Source organism: Acyrthosiphon pisum, chromosome A1, assembly GCF_005508785.2.
Source record: "Acyrthosiphon pisum isolate AL4f chromosome A1, pea_aphid_22Mar2018_4r6ur, whole genome shotgun sequence".
NCBI lineage: Eukaryota > Metazoa > Arthropoda > Insecta > Hemiptera > Aphididae > Acyrthosiphon > Acyrthosiphon pisum.
In genome coordinates this window covers 127,794,618-127,817,134 of record NC_042494.1, presented here as the reverse complement: position 1 = coordinate 127,817,134, position 22,517 = coordinate 127,794,618, and the positions used below count along the sequence as shown (strand labels likewise).

At 29.7% G+C, this 22,517-nt stretch overlaps 2 protein-coding genes across 7 annotated transcripts in view; one reads left to right on the top strand and one right to left on the bottom strand.

Annotated features, from left to right (window-relative positions):
- LOC100160431 overlaps window positions 1–22,517 on the top strand; it is a 49,922-nt gene that overhangs the window by 13,765 nt on the left and 13,640 nt on the right. For 3 of the 5 annotated variants that reach the window (XM_029488283.1, XM_001946912.5, XM_029488286.1), the window contains exons 2-4: window positions 21,832–21,914; window positions 22,022–22,129; window positions 22,204–22,278. In XM_029488283.1, the coding sequence (XP_029344143.1) occupies window positions 21,832–21,914; window positions 22,022–22,129; window positions 22,204–22,278 (266 nt within the window). Of the gene's footprint in view, window positions 1–166; window positions 508–21,415; window positions 21,720–21,831; window positions 21,915–22,021; window positions 22,130–22,203; window positions 22,279–22,517 lie in introns of those variants that run through there. The other 2 variants (XM_029488285.1, XM_029488284.1) reach the window with 2 other exon arrangements.
- On the bottom strand, window positions 10,946–19,542 carry LOC100166015 (defense protein l(2)34Fc-like). Of its 2 annotated transcripts, XM_016804199.2 has the most exons (5): window positions 18,381–19,542; window positions 17,815–17,840; window positions 14,719–15,418; window positions 13,472–13,563; window positions 10,946–11,310 (listed from the first exon to the last, which is right to left on the bottom strand). In XM_016804199.2, exons 3-5 carry the CDS (start codon window positions 15,139–15,141, stop codon window positions 11,154–11,156), a joined length of 672 nt encoding a protein of 223 aa, XP_016659688.1. In that variant the 5' UTR covers window positions 15,142–15,418; window positions 17,815–17,840; window positions 18,381–19,542; the 3' UTR covers window positions 10,946–11,153.

Below are 22,517 nucleotides of genomic sequence, written 5' to 3'. Positions count from 1 at the left end.
GGTGCCCCTATATGTGCGCATGGTGTATATATACATATATAATATAATAATATATACATGCACTGTCATCATCGCATCACGCACCATTTGTTACCGTTATTATTATTATTATTCATTTTTTTCGTGCTGTCCCTCCGCATCGATATTATATTATTATTATTATGTATCGTATAACTTTACCACTGCTACTGGTCATCATTAAAATGTGAATGCACTCGGTTGTACGTATAACGTGTGACGGTGTAGGTACCGGAGACTGTCTGCAGTAGTCCGCATCACCACGGCCCGTTCAGAAGGAATGAGTATTCGGTCAGTTCCTGTACAATATAATATTATAATAATATTATTATATGGTTACATGATCATCGTGTTGTGCAATCGATTCACAAAATTCTGGCGCGAATTATCCGTTTGAATAAAATATGCGACGTGCGTGTTGTACATAATTATTGCATTCGCTGATCTTTTCAGAAAACCATTTCCGTTCGGAATACTCTTCCACGAGACGTAAGTGTTGATTTTTGTAAATTCGCTTTAATGCATATTATAGCGTGTACGGTATGTAGTGAAATGCTTAAAAAAAACATATAACCGCATTTGAGTACGACTCTGTAGCGTTGTTCGTGTATATTTCGAACACATATTAATCCAATTTATAAGTTTAAAACAATAATATACAACTAATATAATATAGTTAGGTAATTGTTCAAAAATCGAACGACATACACTGCATGTACCTACCTACTGTAAAACTATTGAACATACGTATTATTATAGCTACGTATGTCAATATTATTTTACTATAGAATACTAGATTATATTGTTTTTGAATATATAATTTTCGACTAAATTTATTGTGATTGATGAACAACTTTACTCAAAATATACCATACATTATTTGTTTTACCGTAATATATTTGTATATTACGATTTACGAATAATCTACTAGTAGGTACCTATATTAATGTAATAATATACAGAACTTTATATTAAGCCTATGCACGCGTAACATTTTAGGGTATGGTTTCCTGTATCCGGTCTTCCGGTTTCAGAGACCAAATAGTATTGGTAAATTAATTGGTTGGTTAATGTTAATTTATATAAGCCAAAATAAATGGATCAAAGAAAATTGTAGGTAGCTACTGCAGTTTTGGCTATGCGTAATTAATAATAAAGTCATAGTATAATATCAATGAAATAAATACAATCATATTTATTATTATTTCAATTACCTATAATAATTAATAGGTAATTATTATTTTAATTAATTAGGTCACTATCATATAGATGCTTAATCATCCAGAATTAACTGGCAGTAAAAGTCTGCGATTTAAAAATAATCCAAACGAAAACCTAAATATTAATGAATATAATATATTATATTATATTCATAATATATTTTATTAATATATATTTATTAACAAGTTTTGAAAATAGCTTTCGTACTCCTCTCCGATTTCTTTTTGCAATGTTGTTACGTGTTATTTTAAAATATGATATTGTCAATTGATTTCTCAAAAACTGACCATAATTTCCATGTGAGTGTGCGAGCGCGTGTAAGAATATAATATATTGAGGAAATAATGGGCAATTAGTAGCGAACTGCATTAATAGTTGTCTTAAAAAATAATCCAAACGAAAACATAAATATTAATGAATACAATATAATAATATTTTATTTCTTAACAAGTTTTGTAAATATAGCTTTTGTACTTTTTCGATTTCTTTTTTCGATGTTGTTATTTTAATATACGATTGTCAATCGATTTCTCGAAAACTGACCATAATTTCCACGTGTGAACGTGAGCGTGTGTGAGAATATAATATATGCATAGAGGAAATATTGGCCGATTAGTTGCGATCTGCCGTAATAGTTGTATGCGGTCGTCGTCCGAAATGGAAAAATAAATAATATCCAAGAATGATTTCCTCTCTTGATCGGTCTGGGAAAGGAATAGTAGCTCGCATAACAATGAAAGTCAATTTGAGCGAGTTATTATAATAATAACGATGTTTACGGATAGAAAATTGTAATAATACGTACCTATAAGATGGGTGTATAACCGCCGTGCAATTCAAAGTACGGTATTAATTGTATTATCAAAACGCGTCTATGTGGTTAGTCGGCAGGTGGTTACTCAACGACGACTGAATCCCTAATAAAAATTAATCGCCGAGAAAATCGTTCTGCTAACTTCCCGGTATAATTATTATTGTACTATCGCCGTAATATCGTTTTGGACAATGTACAATATTCGCATTAATGCTTTTTGTTACATATTATTATATTATAATTTTTTTAATAAGTATTATAAACCCGATATTTTTTTCCAACAAAAGTAAATAATTTTATAAAAAATTTAGAAAGTGTCTTTTTGACAGTATTTTTTGAGGTTTGGGACCGCGAAAACCAAGATTAATAAATAAAACCATTCGGTTCTGATAGTTATTGACTTGCAGTTACCCTCTGCAGCGGGTGTTTTCGGTATTTAAAAAATTTAACAGTTCCCCTCAACTAAATTTAACAGTTTTCCTCAACGTAAAATATAGCAAATGGTACAAAGAGGACACGTTTTATCAGCTTGGACAATTTTAGACGTCACAATGATTTTTGACAAATTAAAATTACATGCCGTTTATTATTATCATTAAAAATATTGTATTAATTCGTTTATTATGTGCTTTTTTATTTTCATTATTGAATACTAATACTATGGCTGCGACCTGTACGACGTCACATATTTACCTCCTTTATCTTACGTCAGGTGTGGTATTGTGGTCGTGACGTGTATTTATATATTATTTTGAAGGAATCTAGTACATTAGGTTGAGGGCAACTGGTGTATTTCGCTCTAGGTAGTTTAGGGGAATTGGTAAGAAAACGAAAATGTTGAGGAGAATGCCCGGCTTTGCCTCCCCCCACATCCCACTGTAAAACTATTCAGTGACTTATACACATTTTTAAGCCATAGGAAAATCTACTTAAATTAATGAATAATTTTTTTGTATACAATTTACAGTTTACACTGGTAGAGAGTATACAAATACACAATTAATTTCAAGTTTTAGATTAATATCTATAATATTTAATCAATAACTATAAATCGGGTTGATTTAATTTTAAATAACAAAATTATTCATTATTGTCTATAAAGTATTATAAGCTTTTATTTAAATTTTTTAGTAGGGGGTTTCATCTATGTTTTGACTGTCCTACGTTCCCACCATCCCATAAAAGGTATGTATATATAGTTATATTGTGTTCGGTATCGTTGTATCTCATATATTATTGATGAATCTAGAAGAGAACATAATTTATTACGTAAGGGTGTTAAAATTATATGTAACGAGTTATTAAAGAACCGTGTAGGTGCTTACCCGTATTTAAAAATCACAATAATACTTTAACATAATTAATTTCTTAAATATTTTAACCATTTAAGTAAAATACTAATATTATATAAATAATATATACATTTTATAATACACTAGTTGTATTACCTGGCGTTGCCCGGAAAGACATTGTGATTGTTCAACTCCTTTTTGGTGTAACACGCCGATGCAATGTATTTTTAAGCGTAATTTATATTATATTTTAATCAATTTTAAGATTTTTAAACTACAAAATAATTTCCAGATTTTTATGATTTTGGCAAATGCTGTCAATATTTGAGTTTTAAATGCTTATAAAAAAATGTTAGGAAAAATATAGAAAAAATAATGTTATCAACATTTATAGTAAAAAACAAACATAATTCCGAAATGTAAATAGCTTATAATAAATGGATTAAAATAAAAGCTTCCATGATTAAAATTTCTTTTTCACAACATAAAAACAGACATTTTTTTAGTTTTTTCCGATTATTTTAAAAGTCCTAGGATTTTTTAGGTCAAACCGCCAGTTACTCCCTGTCAATAAGGCAATAATTATATATTGGCATATATTCCTTATAAATACGTCGTACTTAATACTAATAATTAATATAGTAATAATATTATTTTCTCCTGATAATTGATAAAATATCATTTATTTTGCTTAATCCTCATCGAACATATAATATATTCGTATAATTGAACTAACATAATAATAATTGGTGTTAGTATAAATTTTCATAATTAAGTATTTTACATTTTTAATTATTAAATCAATAAAATATAGTGATAATAATAGGTAGGTAGGTTTTCTTGTTTCATTTAACATTTTTGAACTAAGAAATTAATAACAAGTTTATATTTACATTTTATAATAATTAGTATAGGTATCTATTAATTTTGCAATATTTATTTAGTGCAATGTTATCTAATTGAACATTTTGCTACCTAATTAACCGTACCTACCTTCGGGCTATAGGTAAATATTAATAAATTGGCAGGCACCAACATACATTTATTTAATTGCTGCGTTTTATCGGCACTCATCGTATAAATAGTAAGTATTATCTAAAGCAAACTAATATTTTTTTGAACTATTATATTATATTAATTTATTATTACTCTTCTATGAAATTTTAATGTATTTTAAAATAACGTTTTAGATGGTAATTTTTTTTTAAATTTCAAGGTCACCCGTATTCGTAGTAAATTACACGTGTCTATTATAATACGCATAGCCGCATAGGTGCATTCAGCTAAAGGTGTATACATATAAATGTGTAACGAGTATATATATATATATATATATATATTGTATACATATACTTATATATAAATATATATATTATAATATTATATCTGTGTGTAATTTATGACGTATATAGTATTAAATCCGCCACACTGACCTATAGAAATGACCCATTGTGACGGCTGTACAGGCCGTCGAAACAATGACCGTGTAATTAGGTGTACATGTTTAAATTAACATTTGAATAAAACATAAGTGTATAATATTATGTACACCAGTACACCACTATATACAGGTTCCTCCGTATTTATTCGTGTCCTTTACAAACGTTCGTGGCTCGTGCGCAGCAGCGATTTGCCGCAGGCTCGTTGTTCTAGAGCAGTTTACATAAAAAATATAATATTATATTGACATATGTCAAGTTGTTTTCACGCACCTTACGTGATTTAAACACGCAGTGCTAATGCATTTTGAAAACTGAAAAGGGAGGGTTTAAGGCAACTATTAGGTATATTATATTAGACCTAATATAATAATTTGTAGTGTAAAACACAATCGCCCTGCAGTCGGTAACCGTTCAGACTGCTGAAGCTTATCATACGCAGCCGATTCTCGACAACCCGAATCTCGAGGGGAATAAAAATAAATTCGACTCGTGTATTTTTCGAGTTATACGCAATACCAGCTCAAACACGACTTAAAAACACTTCGGGGGACAAGACAAAATTCTAGTTATCGAGTTATGGAGACTCGGCTGTGAAATAATCATATCTATATGGCTATATAGTACATTTTTCACTATGCATAAGTAATAATTATTATTTATGTACAACTATGTAAGTACCTATTCGCCCGTAACAGTATCAATTCATGAAATCTATTTTTGTTTTTACGTAGGTACACCTATATATATATATATATATATGTATACATGCGTTATGACTTGTATAATGTACTTTTAATGCAAAATATTATTTTATACCCAATAATAATTGATAATAGATACTTAACATCCTTTATGTATATATACATTAACCTTGTATTTTCTTATTAGCTGATATTGTATATTGTATATATCACGTAAGTACGTTATAAAAATTCAATAACGTCATCATAATATCACTGACGCAATAATAAGAAGAATCAGTTGATGTTCACGATAAATCGATTAAATATTCGACAAATCTTAAAAGAATATTATTGGTGCATCGATATTTTATAATGTATTTGCTATTTAGCGAATAATATTACTATACCTAATTGCAAGTCCACGAGCGTACCTAGTATAATATGGTTTCATCAAATTTAACGGTCTTTTAATATTTGCTTGAATTGACATCGTAGGGCGATTTCTAAATTTTAAAATGGTCAAAGAGGTTACGGGATTTCTAAGGCACTCTCTACATATTATTTACTTTCCGGATATGTATTGTTTCTATACGTCCAATGGAAACCACAACTTTGCACGAAAAAATACAAATTATAAATAAATATATACTGCAGGTAATGTAATATATTATAATTCATAAATTTATGTGTTATCACTTACCAATGATCAGTTATGATAAATCTAATATAAGACAGCTAGGACGGTTATGATCACAGATAATTCGTATTATATGTATATATCTGTGGTTATGATACAATAAAACAAAAGTATTAACCTGAAGAAATTTAAAAATATTTTACAATTTGTCCAACTAGCATTATAGGTAAGCCAACTTACCATCCAGAGCTGGGCTAACCAATTAAATAATAAAAATATCTGATATACTCAAATAAATAACCGCAACGATCCAACGCAAACTATATAATCAATCTAAAAAAAAAAACCCCGATTGGAACTACTAAGGTCGATGGACCAGGTTCTGGTTAGTGGTCAACCAATTTTGTAAAAGAATTGAATGAGAACAACACAATTATTTAAAGTTGCACAAAATATTAAAAACTAATTTAAATCATTTAACTGTTGGATTAAAATATTAAACACACAAAAAACAACTGCTTCCTGTGGGTGGATTGGTAGACTATTATTATAGTACGCTATTCATACCGATATAGTTAACAATACTGTAATTATTACAAACATTTATAAACAACGATATATAGTATAATTGAATTATTCGCGTCAATATTATTTTATATTTACACCTATATTCATGTAATACTTTAGCAATTAGCAGATATAAGTACTGGTATAATATAATATTATTTTATAGCTACAGAATATAAAAGTAGGATAAAATTATCCTACTTATACATCCCCGGTATCTGGTATATGTACAATTTACTGTCACAACTGTGATTAGTTCGGCATTAGGCCTCCGCGTAACACCTTCAAACTGAGTAGGTATACTGCAAGGATGGTTTTAAAATTTAATTAAAAATTACGAAAAACGAATTTACAAAACAAAGTTTAGTAGTTTGGTAGTTACAAAAACTTGTGTCTTAATTAGTTCTAAGAACAAGTCATAAGATCATATTAAAACTAAAGCCATATGATACGATCATGGTAGCCTTAATGATAATTGATAATATTATATTCTTTATAATATTGTGTTTTATTCTTGTGAGTTGTGACTGTCCTAACTCCCAAGTCTGTAGTTGCCTACCCTATGTGCCTAATACTGCCAATATGATGTCTCACACTTGGTAGCTAGGCAGTGGCTTCGATCTATATACTTTATGTTATAGGGGGAAAATGTTAGTGTTAGACCTACCTAATTAAAAAAAATGTTTAGCTACTCTCGAATAGTGCATTATAATCACGATATCGGATATACTGCCTTTAAATATTAAATACCACTAATGACTGATCATGTATTATCATTTATCACCCACCCATCCACCTAGCCCACCCATTAATAGTTCTGGGGAATTTTTCACAGTTGATACCCGTGTTCGGCGCCACTGTTAAGCTAGGGCAGTCATAAAATATGTACAGTATAAATTATAATATCAAATTCTTCACTCTTGTAGTCTCATGGGTACACGCAATTAAGGTTCTTACAATGTAATAGATAACCAATATTATATTACAAGTGTAGAAAGTATTTACTTGTATTAAGTATATCTCCAATCTAATTTTATTCTGTTGAGAATTGGTGAAAATATTTAAATATATAGATAATATAATATAATGATAATAATTAGGCGTGATGAGTGACAACAAGCTACAGTTGAGGCATGAAAAACAAAAATGTCTATTATTGCTCTAAGTTATAACAATGTACCGGTTCAACCGAATAAATATCAAAGTAACTAATTTAAAGCTTAGATGAGCATATAAGAGGTCTAAAGGCCTATAGACTGATATTTTTTTGGGTAGCCAATCCTCTCAGCTCGTCCAAAATACCTGCTTAAAACTCATAACCTGCTCATTTAAAATTAAAATGTTATCAATCGATGTGCTCAAATACTCAAAAAAAATTGTATGCTTTTATTAAAAAAATAAAAAAAAACTAAGAAAACGATAACGTTAAAAAATATTGTTTTGTAACAATAAATAGATACAATAATTTCAAAAAATACGGTGGTCCGTCTGCAGTGTACGCACACGTTTCTTCGTTTCCTGTGTGACCCACATAATATGGAACAGTTGAATGTACCTATATTGTATAATATAAATTATGTTTAGCGTTTATTATTATTATTATTATGAGTATAATACTATAATGGCATTATATTAATATATTAAAATATTCTATCGGCGCACAAATTCACAAACGTGTACGCGCGACACGTCACGAATGACATTGATGAAATATCATATTATACTGTATGTCTATATATATTATATTGTATTCGACAATACAATATAATTATATACTTATTATTTGTATGGACGTTTAAGAGACATATTAGTATGCGCACCATACTCGAATACGCGTATTAGATAATATAATATCGACGGTATCGTTATAATATTATTATCAAATTATAGCGGTACTTATATTAAACTATTAAAGTAGGTATTATTATTATTATTATTATTATTATTAATTTACGTATGAATACAAATTATAAAAATACTCAAGTTTACAGTAGCCAGTAGGTAAACCGACAAATCGTTATTATGATGATGATTGATAATATTAATAAATAGTTAATAACTTATAATGTATAATTGGCTAGGTATATTAATAGGGATTAGTTTAACTAGGTAATTGTTGTACGCGAGTGCGGCTGATTGGCGTCAAGGATATATTCATTATTCCAAGCCAGAAAGTGTACAGGGTGACCAATATTTGATTATTTCAATGGATAACAAAATATAATAAATTATAGGTAACCATTCGTATTTAATATTTTATTATAATCATAGAAAAATCATCAGAGTAAAAGAGAGAAAGATAATAATCTTGCTCCGGATTTTTTTACTACAATAAACCAGGTCCGGCTCTATGAAAGATTGTTCTATATTTCAAGGCATAACTTATTAATTTTTTTAACTATTAGCCAGTAGGTATTTAAAAAGTACTAAACCGAGAAAATAATAGATTTCTAAAATTAAATAATATACACAGTTATTAAATCTTAAACATATATTAACATGAATAAACTAAATCTATTTGTATTTGAGATCAATAAAAAAAAAAAAAAAACTAAATCTAATTCACGGTTTCACTAACCATCGTTTTGAGCCAAATGTTGGTGTTATAGATTATAGAATGTTTACTTTCATATCATACGTAGAAAATATAATAATAAACTCAAATCGTAATAAACTGATGAGAAGGATTCTAAGCCGTATAAAGCATATTATAAGCCATTATAAAGCGATTATACAACTATCCTTTCCATATGTTTGTATATATAGTAGTAATTACCTATATAGGTAGATAGGTAGGTATGTTATATAGTAGGTAGTATAAATTGCATTAAAATAAATGAAATTAGAGCGACCAATGTGAAACTTTTGGTTACAATCGACTGTAGACTTTAAAGTGAATCACCAGAAATGTTGTCAACAATATAATATTATTTCCAGACTTGTAAGTTAAGTTATATCGTTTATGTATAATTTCCATAGAAAATGCGAGGTGACCTCTTATGAATTTGTGCAAGCCATTTAGACATTAGCAGAACCTATTAGGCATGACTGGAGGGGGCTAAGGTCCCTGATATTTTTTCTTCAAGTAAACCTATGCCAGATTACACAAAAATTATTTTAAATTTAATATAACAATGCAATGAATATAAATTTAGAATTATTCTAAAGTCAATGCTATACTATGATTAGTATTAGTATGATATACACTAATAGTGATTACTCAATAAAACTTAAATACTAAGAAATATATAATACCTTTTATGGATCGGTACTGTCCAGTATTCGTAGTATGGACTATACCGTTGAATTACGAATATCCAGGGAGATATATTATGGTGAGATATTTTTTCATCCGTAAAAAAAACATAATTTTCGAAAAACATCACGAAAATAATAACTTACGGAAAAAAATTCATCATTAATTTCTGTTAAAAGTGCTTTGTTTGTTAGCCAAATGATTTTCAACAGACTTGTTTGTTATAGTTTTTCCATTTGCATGATTTATAATTTAGTGGCGGATCCAAAGGGGGGGGGGGTACAGGGACATTTTCCACCGTAGTTGACCTATTTCTTAGCCTGTGTTTTCCACTGTGGTTCAGACAGTAGTGGATGTCCGTATAGTATTGACGTAGGAAAAGGTTTTCTGCTTTTGCCAGACAAATTTGACCTCTGAATCCGCCTGCAGTGGTTTATAATATGCCTATAGTATGTAGGTACTCGTATAGTATAATATTCTGAATGTTTACGCGCGTAAATTGTCGGCAATAAAAATAAGATTTGCACGTTTTAAATACCGGTACATAATATATTGCATATTAATTATACACTATATAATATTATTGACAACCCCGATTCATTTCACATTGTGACATATTGACTGTGCAGTGTGCGTTGATCCGACGTTTGCACTGCACGACTAAATTCACACGACCTCGATCGAGATTTAGGCCCGTGGGAAAAACATTCCATGAAGGTCAATTGGGAGGGTTCATGTGAAAATGTGTTATATTTTTAAACCTGAAACTATGAAATCGATTTTTTGGTTATCATTCGAAAAACGTCATTCCGATCATAAACCGTGCGCATGCCATAAGGATTGCAATGGCGTAGGTAATTTTTTTTTAATTCCCATTTTATAATATTTTGTCTATTACCCAGAGTGTGAGCAAATGCACCATTACCGTTAGTTAGATTAAAATACACTACACACCCAGGTACACTAGAATTATTTAATTTGTGACGTGCACCGCCGTGCAGGAACAGCTAGTATATTTTAATTATGGCATTATTATATTTAAAATAAAACATATTAATATTATATTATATTATTGGGTACCACTCTTAATATTTATTATTTATATACATAAATTATTGTATTTTTTTTTTAAGCTTATTTTAGACCATTTAGGCCCATTACCGCTTCCACTATCTCCCTCCATGCTTCTCTGTTCTCCGCCAGTTTTTCTCCGTATTATTGTATTAACTAAAACAATTTTTAGTGTACAATTTGTAAATATAGTATTCATGATTAATAGAGTTTTTTATGTTAAATTCTTCTGGTGAAAGTTTAGCTACAGGAATATCATCGGTTTCTTCATTAGTCCAGAAATGTTTAAAGTTTAGTACAACTGTGAACCTAAAAATAAGTAAATTTGCTTAATTAATAAAAAATCATTATCAGAAATTCCAAACGTAACAAAAGTAATCCTTTATAACGCTTTTGATTAGTGGTCTTTTAATTGGTAACTTAACACATTTTTATCGTTACTTTTATTTTTACTAAAAACTTGTGCAACGTTTTAAATTAATTATATTTCCCCAACAGTACCTATATTATATAGATCTACTTATATGTAGAATTTGGGACTTACGCACCTAACATCAGGCATTATCGTTATACTATAATTATACTATACAATATCATGATGATCATAACGCGGTGGTAAAATAATGTTACTTTTCAAAAGGTATACCGAAAGTCAATTATAGATTGTTTTTTGCAAAATAGCGTGGTTACAAAGAATGTTGGATTTTATTGTCCATTTAGCACCCCCAGTTCAAAAACACCAAAAATTGAAAAATCATATGAAAAAAAAATAGTTTTTTTGGCTTTACGTATATCTAAGGTTTTTTTTTATTTCTTCGTTTTTAGCAGAAACACAAATTATTGTTTGTAATGATTATAGGTATATCAAATATTAGAATTTAGAATTTATCAAAATTTCGAAAATTTTCAAAAAAATGTTCAGTCAGAAATTTTTAAAAGTTTTTCCTTTCATAGCTAACATTTTAAATTTTGATAGAAGACTCCCCACAATTGGTCCTACCTTAAACAAAAAAAAAAGTTTACTGGAAAATAACATACATTTTTTATGAGCGTTTGAATCTAAAATATGTACAACATTGAATTTTGAATTTTTATCGTTCAATTTTTGATATTTTGTTGTAATTTAAAAACGAATAACCCTAGTTACTTGAAATTCTTACTAAATGTTAAAACAATTTTGACTCCTTATGAACTAGTTGTAGGCATGAGAAACTACATGAGAACCCTGCTCATAAGTTTTAATCTTGTCCTGTCATATAGATTTATTACTTATTAGAAAAAAACATATTGTTGGTGCCATAGATGATATTTTTAAAATTTTTTGTTCTGAATGACTGGATGTTAATAAGTCTATTACGTAATGCATATATATTTTGTTAGATAACATTATTATAGAGAATCGGTACATTATTATTAAACGTCTACATTATGTGACCCCTGAACTGGTTATCTTTAAAATAGTGAACTTGTTTATTTTGTTTTATTATTATATTATTAAAATATAAATCATTATATAATAAGGGGAAATGAGGATAAAGTGGCCATTTGAGTTTTCTTCGCTATGTAGCGCTAAAATCTAGGTAGATTGATAAATTTAAACTTATTAATCAGCCTTGACTGAAATCAAGGTGGATTGATAATTTAAATTTTTAATTTATTATTCCACCTTGATTAAAATCATGCGAGAGCAAGGGGTTGTTGTTGCCATATAAGCTTAACTAGAGAACTTAGGCTACTATCCATAGGCGCAAATAGCATTTGTGATTTGAGGGGGGGCTAAAGCCTTACTTTGATAATATTAAATAAGCTTAAAACAAAACGTAGGGAATGTTTGGGTGGCTATGGACATTTTTGGGAGGGCTTAGCCCCTAAAGCCCCCCCCCTATTTGCGCCTATGCTACTATCTAGGCACCCTAGTATTAAGTACTATTAACTACTAGTAGGTATTTAATAGGGGAATGGTTGCTGCAAGTTATGCTGTCACTGTTATTAGTCACATTATTTTTGTGTATCACGTGTTCACATTCTAACACATTTTTTTCGATTTTTCACTTAGCTGGTTTTAGAGAAGTGCATCAGCTGGTATCTATAGGTACCTACTTTTGATTTTTGATAAATAATTATAAGGATTACAATTGTTCGATCTAGTGTTGTTTGATCAGAATCTTCTAATAGTTTACAGACAATGTTTGTTTAAATATACTCTGCCGTGTAGATTAGATCCAATACCATAGATTTTAGTGGTGTAAAATAAAGACAGGGGGGGTTTTATTTATGATGTATACATTTTAAAGCTAGTATATAGTATATAGTTGTAATACTGGGTATGCGATTAGTTCTACGTCAACTAACAACTTAGTTATATATACTGTGCTTTAAAACATCTTACAATTAAATTAAATTCTTAAAAGTACTTTTGTGTATCCCTAAATTCGATTAAGTAATAAATCAATAAAATGTATTTACTCACTTAAATCGAATAGATCCTTTGAGCGATAATGGAGCTATCCACGTAAAAGTATCTGTTATTTTATATTTGTTATTTGACTGAACCACTGAGTTCTGAAAAAAATAAAATTCCAACCATCATAAACTTATTTAAGTTTAATTTGAATATACACACATATTATACACACATTAATAATTATAATTAGGTTACAGCTGACGATTAGCCTTAGATTATTTCTTAATCTATATTAGTGTGTAAAAATACATTACTATTTGCAATCGACTTTGTTACTAACTATTTAGTACGTTTATACAGTACCTATTGGCTTTTGAATAATTATAATAATTTATCATTATTGTTGAACAGTTCTATAAACGCTATAATATAATGGCTATAATTAATAAATAGGTACCTAATAACCTAATCATTAAAGAACAATAAGTGTCAAACTAAATCGTATATAATATTATAATAAATTGTATTGGCGCGATCCACTAATTTGACAGAAGTAGGTACAGAACATTATAATATATAATTTATAACTTATTATGATATATTTGATGTTAGGAAAAAAAAAATTAATCAACACTTGCTTATAGTTTAATTTTAATGGAACTAAATTTGTAGGTACTTGAGGTAAACTATCAAGATATATATATGAAAACGAACTAGTGTGCAAAAAAACGACCAAGATGTGTGGAAGGGATATGCATGAAATTGCCAATTACGAATTTAAAATTTATGTGAATGAACAATACTATTAAAGTCTATAATCTATATATAGGTACATCAATGGTACCAATATATCGGTACTATTGCGAAGCATCGAATATTTAAATCCACGCTATCGTCCAGTTACATCAGTGTAATGCAGGGATATGGCGAATAAACGTTTTGAAAAACCCTAAAAAAACCCCACTCATGTATGTTTCGTCTCCGTTGGAACAACTGATCATGTAATTTTCAAAGCGTGGCAAGCCATGACTTTAAAAAAAAGTCTGTACATCGATTGCGTATCTACTAATATATCCGACACTATTGGGGAAATCAGCGGTAACTACTAAAAACCCTAAAAATAAACCTATACACGTATGGTTCGGCTTCGTTTGGAACAGCTGATCATATAATTTTAGAAGCGTGGTAAGCCATGACTTTTAAAAAAAGTCTGTACATCGATTGCGTACATACCTATATCTATATCTCTATATACCTATAGAAATATGGCAAATAAACGTTTTGAAAAACCCTCAAAAAAAACCCCCACTCACGTATGGTTCGTTGCCGTTGGAACAGCTGATCATGTGATGTTGTGTCACGTTCCTGCATTCCGGCAGAAACGTACCGATCACTCGGCCGTCGTCGTCTCGAGCCTGGACCATGAACCCCTTGAACGGCATGGTCACGCCGACGGACGTGAGCGTGATGTTCACCAGGTTGCCTGGAATCACGGGCGTGGACGGGTCCACCATCAGCCGGTAAGGACACGGGGCGCCCTGCGTGTTTTCCGGCCGGTAACCCGGGTGCCTGGGCGTCATGTCCGAGCACGCGATCTTCAGCATCTCGTCGGTGACGGCCCCGGAACCGGGTGCCTGGACCAGAAGCAGCAGCATCATCACCGTCGCTCGCGCGATCGCCGCTACGATTGCCCCGGACGTTGTAGTCGCCCCCGCACGACGGGTGTTCACCGCCATCGCCGTTACCGCGGTACTATACGATAAGATATTATGTCCCTGTTACCGCGGTAGCAGCAGTAGCCGGCAAATTATTATGATAATAATATAATGTTGTTTTTATACGATGATAATATGATAATATGGTATAAAATATAAAGGCGATGTCTTGCAGTCGTCTCTGCCCGCTGTGGTAACTGGATACGACGGTTTTAAGTGGTCTAGTTAACCGCACCTATATGGATTATAGTATTTCGTTCTGTGAATCGTCACGAAGCCCGCCGCCAACTACTTATGCCTGCGGAACAACAAAATTATTTTTATTTCCATTAATTCCCCTACCAAAAATACATTTATTTGGTTGCTTTTTTTTGGTACTAATATTTATAGTTTTTAATCAGAAAATATGAAACGCTTATGAATAAATTGTAATATTCCGGGAATTAATTAATAAAAGATATCGAAAGTAACATATTTTGAATTTTTTGTATAATTAATAATATTATGTGGTACCTAAAACAAAGTCCAACATTTCTTTAAGATGAAAATGATAATTTCAATCTAAATGCATTATTACGGATTAAGATTTGTATCATGAATTTATTTATTTATTGTTTTATTATAATACTTATTTCTACATTTTTTTAAATTCGATTATGTGTTTGTTGTGGAAAGAGTATGTAGGGATTATATTATGTATTAAGAACTGTCTCTTCTAAGTTCTAACTTAATTTAAAATGATAGATAAACTATATGTAAGCTAACAGCAACGTTTATATTATATTATTATATTCGTCGATGGGTCGACGACGACATATTTTTTTAAATTAATATTAATGATCTAACCAATAAATTCATAGCTCTGCTCATAATCTAAATAAAGTGAATCAGGTACAGAAACTAGGGTTTGTTCTCATCTATTTAGTATAGTTATATCTTATAACTAATAATAAATTATAATTTATCATTAAACATTTCAACGTACCTACCTTAGCAGGTAAAATAATACAGTGTGTCAATGTTTATTGACATAATATAATCTTAAAAAGAGGGAAATTAGGTAACCACTCTGCTGTACAGTAGATGAGGAGTCATTGTGAGTAAGTAACTGGAATGTACCTATGTTTAAATTTGAATTCAATAATAAATCATATAGCATACGAAAAACGATTCTAAGCGAAAACCGTCTGTCAGTCTATATTACTAAGTATCTATGTTGGTATGATATATTTGTAATACTATTAAAAATTAAAGTAAATTACTTTACTACATATTAGATATTAGTAACACAGTAGATTTAATAAACTTTTGCCAAAATCATTGGGCTTGAAAATGACATTGTGAGTATACAATATTTACGCTAAAAGTTTAAATTACCTGCCCGTGAATATTAAATTTTTTTGAATTACAACAAAATAACTAAATTATTAATTCATAATTATTTGTTATCGCTTATTATTTATCTAATTGCGTCAAATTTGAACTTAAAATGCCCATAAAAAATTTGTTTAGGTCAGGGGCGTGCTCACGGGGGGTTCATGGGGTTCAACCCCCCCCCCCCACCCATTGACCGTATTATTTTTATTTTTTATTATAAAACAAATAATGCATCTTTATAATGTACTTGTCGAATTATATTATCATAAAATTTCCTAATTCGTATTTTATCGTTAAATGCTTCCAACTTTGAATATGTACACTGCCCCGCAGTTTCCGATACTTTTAATATACTTTTAATAGGTACTTTTAATACTCAAAATATAAATTTATTTTTTAGGCTTTCAGTGTTTATTTTCTGGAACTTATTCAGAAAACTTTGATGAACTTGTTGAATTTACCTCGATACTGATAAGCTAACAGTTAAAAGCTTAAAGCTAAACTACATAATATATGGAATACCAAACTTAATAAGCATGTAAAATATCCAAAAAATTGTTTAGAAGCATTGAGACAGTGTGATAAAGAAATATTTCCCAGTATACATTTTCTATTATAAAAATACTATGCACTTTACCTGTTTCAACATCCACCCCGAGAAAACTTTTTCTTGTCTCAAAAGATTGAAATCTTATCTACGAAACACAATAACTGAGGTATTTTCTGGATATTAAAATAAAAATGTATATCAATTTTTTTGGTTTTAGACTCGACTTAATGGCTTAGCTATGTTAGCTGTTCATAAAGAAATTCCAGTAACAGCAGAAGAAGTTTTAAATGAATTGAGCAAAAAATCAAGAAAACTAGATTTTGTTCTTTCATTTTTGAATGTACCTATATTGTATATTAGTATAATAGTTTCTATATTAGCAATATAATATTTAAATCTATAAATAATTGAATTTATTGTTGATTAAAAAACAAAAAATAAAAAATGGTCGTTAGGTAAAAGACTAGCTCCTTCAATTTTACTTTAAAACCCCCCCACATCAATTTTTTGAGCACGCCCTTGGTTCAGGTATATATATTTTTTAGATTTTTTTACTACAGTATAATATGAACAGTATAGTTAGAAATCTTGTTTTAAACTCTTAATCCTTAGATATATACAAATTCGAAAATTTATTATTTTTTATTTGCAATTTTTCGTGATTTTTTATGAGTTTTGTCAACATTTTAAATTAAAATGCTTATATAAAAAAAATGGAGCATAATACCAATCCTAATTATTTTTTAATATCTACAATTACAACTTACGAGAAACCTTGTATTATATTTTCAAGCTTTTTGATCCAACGAAAAAATTTTTATTGACATTTATGGAAAAAAAAAACAAAAACAAATTAAAAATTTCTTAGAAAGCACAAAAATATAAATAATATTTTTAAACACAGATAACACTAATACATAAACATTTTATGATCAATTCATTTTCGCCATCAGCTCAGAGTCTAAAATGTAAAATAGTTCTCGGTTATTTTTCTTACTATACAATTATATATTAGAGGAGCTATGCAGAAAATCTTAAGTAGGTACTAACTTGATAGAACTTTTAAAATGGATTAATAGATACCTATAATTTAACTTTAGAACTTTTGTATTAATAATTTTAAAAAAAAATTTATTTTTAAATTTTTAAATAGTCACTACTCAAAATCTATAAATACACCACAAAATTAAAATTAGCACACTCTTCATAAATATATAAAATAGAATTTGGGAATCTAAATATATTGCACTTACATAAATATAATACTTCCCTAGCTATATTTAAATAATATATAATATGATAAACAAATGTTTGAACGCATTGTTCAACTTACCTTGATGAATATGCGCTGTCCTAATATGTATAAGCATATTACAAATAGCCGATCGAACGTAGGAATTTTAACTAAACCATATTTTACAGAACATATTTAAGATCGAATATTGATACGATTAGAATCATAATAAATTATAAGTAATTTAGCAATATACATGTTTAACCTTACTTAATCAAAAGTAAATGATCAACGAATTACAACATATACATTATGACAATGAACTTATGTAGGTACATACACTCGGTGTAGTACACTATAATATTATGTAATTCAATTAATATGGACAACAGTTGTTTCACTGTGATAATGGTAGGAATAGTATTTGTTTATAGTAAAAATATATAGATAATAAGTTTGAACGTAATATAATTGAGTAGATAAATGGTAATATGTGTTACAACAGACGGTGCCTCATTATTAGCAATGGGCTCTATCAATATATAATATTGTTCGATAATTTTTATCGAAAAACCATACTATTTCAGGCATGTTACATAATATTGTAATCGATTTGTTGTTTTCATTCGATAATCGATAGTATTGATAGATATTAATTATCATCACTCAACATTCATCACTCATCACTAGACTACTAGAGGCTGGAATTATTTTGTATATGTTTTTTGAGTATGCACTATGCAGTCAGACGAAAATCTAAATCAATGGCCCGCGATATGATAACATACGTAGTTTTTAAACGCCATATATTTAATATAATATAAAAGATCCTTGCGATTCTTAGTAGGTAGGTCATCTTGTACTATGAACATCTGACATACATTGATATATCGTAGTTCTCCACTTCTCATTGGTTGATTTTGTTCTATGTTATATATGTATGTATATGATTGACGGCCAATAAGAAGTGGAGATCTACTATATTGGCGAAGTAAAGAGCGAAGGATGCGTATCAACATGCTGTGATGATACCTATATAATTTGTCATGAGTTTAACCATTGATTTTATAATATACTATTATCAATATTATAAAATCAATGGTATAATATGTATGTCAGACGTCCATATAGTACATGATTACCTACCTACTAAGAATCGCAACGATCTTTTATATTATATTAAATATATCGCATTTAAAAACTACGTATGTTATCATATCTCGGGCCATCGATTTAGATTTTGGATAGATAATCCTTTTAAAAGTTTAAAGCAAAAAATGCTAGTACAAAATAATATATTTGGTGAAAAATGTAATTCTCTAGAGTTATTAGTTTTGAATTACATCAAAATAACAAAATCGATTTGGTCGAAAACTTGTTTTGCTCAACTGTTGCAAGTAATTAGGCCTTATCTTAAAAGACTTATAAATAATTAGTACCTATATCAAATATCAATAATTAAATACCTAATTGTTAAACGATTAGTCCAGAGTCCAGACAATACGTGTGGTTTCTAACGCTTCTGTTATATAACTTTGTGATTGGGTCGGCAATTAATATTTCTAAACTATTTTTAAACTATATTATATTATGTAATAGTCTAAGAATTTGCTTCCAAATAATTTAATTTACTATTATCGCATGTTGTAAAAGGTTTTGTTATATGAATGGTTAGTTTATAATTGGTATAAAATAAAATTGTTATTATGAATATTATTGGATATAATTTTAACCTGTAACTTATACTTGGTCACTAAATTTTTTATCCACGCGGATTAAATTTATAAACACATATTTTTTATTTCGGCGAACAGTTGGTTTATATGGTCATCTGTAAGAAACGCAAGTTACTTATTAGTTATTACCTACTACTTACTAGCCACCAATTTAATATTTTTTATTTTTAATTTTGAACATCATTATACCGAATATTAACTAACGAATTGAACAAAGTTTGAATAATATAAGAGTGGTTATTTTTTACGGCCAACGGAGTACACGGATTACCTACTTATTACCTATATTTTTATATGCGCTTAAGTAAAAAATAATAAAAATAGTAAATGTTGAATTTTTTTATTAAGACCTAACAAATATATGTGTTTAAATTACGACAATAATTCGGGTGTTTAATTGTTGATATAATATTTTTTCATTATGATATTAATTATTATTTATTATCGTAATTACATGAGGCATTGTGTATAATATAAAAATTATATAATTAATTGTACCTGTGTTATAACCATGCAAAAAAAATTCTAAGTTATTATATTTCTTTTTAAATGAACAGTTTATCTGTGAACATTTTATTCAATTAATTAACTTACTAATTAATTTAGTACATAATTGTAATTTATTACATTTTATTATCATTGTATAATAACATTTAAAGTTCAAATTTAGAATGTTCAATAATTGCAGCGATAGTTACATTTTTTTTGTTGAGAAAATGGAAACACTACCAAATATTGTATCCTAATTAGTTGTTTTATGTCTAATACTAACAAATAACGTTGATTTAAATGTATGTTATTTCATTAAAATTAAAATTAAAAGTAGAGAGTACCTATGCTGTATGGACGTTTTGTGCTTAGATTTTCCAAACAAGGTCCATCGAACATTGATCCAGTGTAAAATTTCCATAAATCTGTTTGTCCGAGGTAAAACTAACATTACCTATAGGCTATAAGTATATGATATATTTCCACGATATTATGCAAAAGTTTAAGTCCTAATCCCTGCCACCCTGCAGCAGTGTGTTACATATTATTATCAATATTGTTCACAGCACTATAATTATTACGATCGCGCGAATCACGCGAGACTTGGATTGTTTCCTGCAGCCGCGAGACGGTGCGCATACAAATCGTGGCCATTGATATTATTATGTATGAATATTATGTATTACGTTTATAGCCGCCGCTGTTAGGTAGAATGGCTGGGACGTTCTATCGTCGTATGTTATGTCACTCGCGGCAATATAAATATTATGTATACATATATAGGGACACATGGTGAAAGTAAATTTTTTCTTCCGGTTCTTCCGATACGCGTTCGGACAGGTGTAGGCTCCTATCGTTGTGTCTGCCGCCGCCGCTGCTGCATATTATCTTTAATATTATTTTGAGTCTCGTCGCCGTCCGATCATGAGCGTCAACGCGATACCGATGGCCGACCGGCCTTTTCTGGCGGACTACACCGACGACCAAAACGACATGGACGTGTTCGCGTTCATGTTTTTCGCCTGTTGCTTCGAACTGTTTTTGTTTAAGTTTTTCACCGTCTGATATCATTAATATAATTATAATAATAATATACTACCGGTACTAGGCGTATTATAGTGTACACGAAAAACGCCGGTAATCGAAAAATACCTAATAATATAACCGAAACAACGACACAATAATATTATTATCATCAATTCATCATGCGATCGTGAGTGTCGTCGACTATATGCGTATATTATATTTCCCTTGTAGCACGCGACACGTCAAACTCACGGATAACCGATGACAGTGTTATAATGGTTTTTCTTTTCGGTTTTCAGACACAAACTGCTGTGCATCCAACAGCGGGACATTTTAAACACCAAATTAAAAGCGAAAGTGGCGTCCAAGGCGGAAAATGATCGTAAGTACCTACACACACTCATTTCACTAAAAAATTTTAATATATATTTATTGTATTTAATAATATAGTATGTGCGTTTGTAAGACTATACATTTTTTCTTTTACAGAAGATAAGTTTTTTGAAGTCCGCGATTACTTGGAACGGCTAGTGGAAGGGCTGGTGGACGGAGGTCTAGATGACGTATGCCTCACGCCCCTGTCCACCCACCCGCTATGTATGTAAAATCAGTCTCCCGTATACTTGTATAATATATTAAATTTAATATTCAATAATTTTGTTCTGGCCTAGACATGTCAATATGTTGGAAGTACCACGAGCAGTTGGCCACCACGCTGACAGCAGCCATACACTCCATCATAAACGGTAGGTATTTATTATTAATACATGTCCGAACGGATCGTTAGGATCTATTAAAAACGTATTTAGCGCATTCGAAAGTGAAAAATGAACAGCCGTCTTCTTATTTAAACATTTAGCAGTATATCTCCCTATAATCTATAGACGCGGCGGCCGCTATTATTTTTTTGGTTCACTGCTAATGCCTTAAACGTTAATATTTCAATTCAATATATTTTTTTTTTTAGTACAAAATATGCACCTAA

Excerpts from the sequence above, each read along its gene's own strand:
- LOC100166015 (XM_016804199.2), bottom strand. The coding sequence starts at position 15,141 with ATGGCGGTGAACACCCGTCGTGCGGGGGCGACTACAACGTCCGGGGCA. Across the intron at positions 13,564-14,718 it reads CCAACGGCAACGAACCATAC|AACTCAGTGGTTCAGTCAAA; the intron begins GTGAGTGGGGGT and ends TATTTTTTTCAG. Across the intron at positions 11,311-13,471 it reads AAAGGATCTATTCGATTTAA|GTTCACAGTTGTACTAAACT; the intron begins GTGAGTAAATAC and ends ACTTATTTTTAG.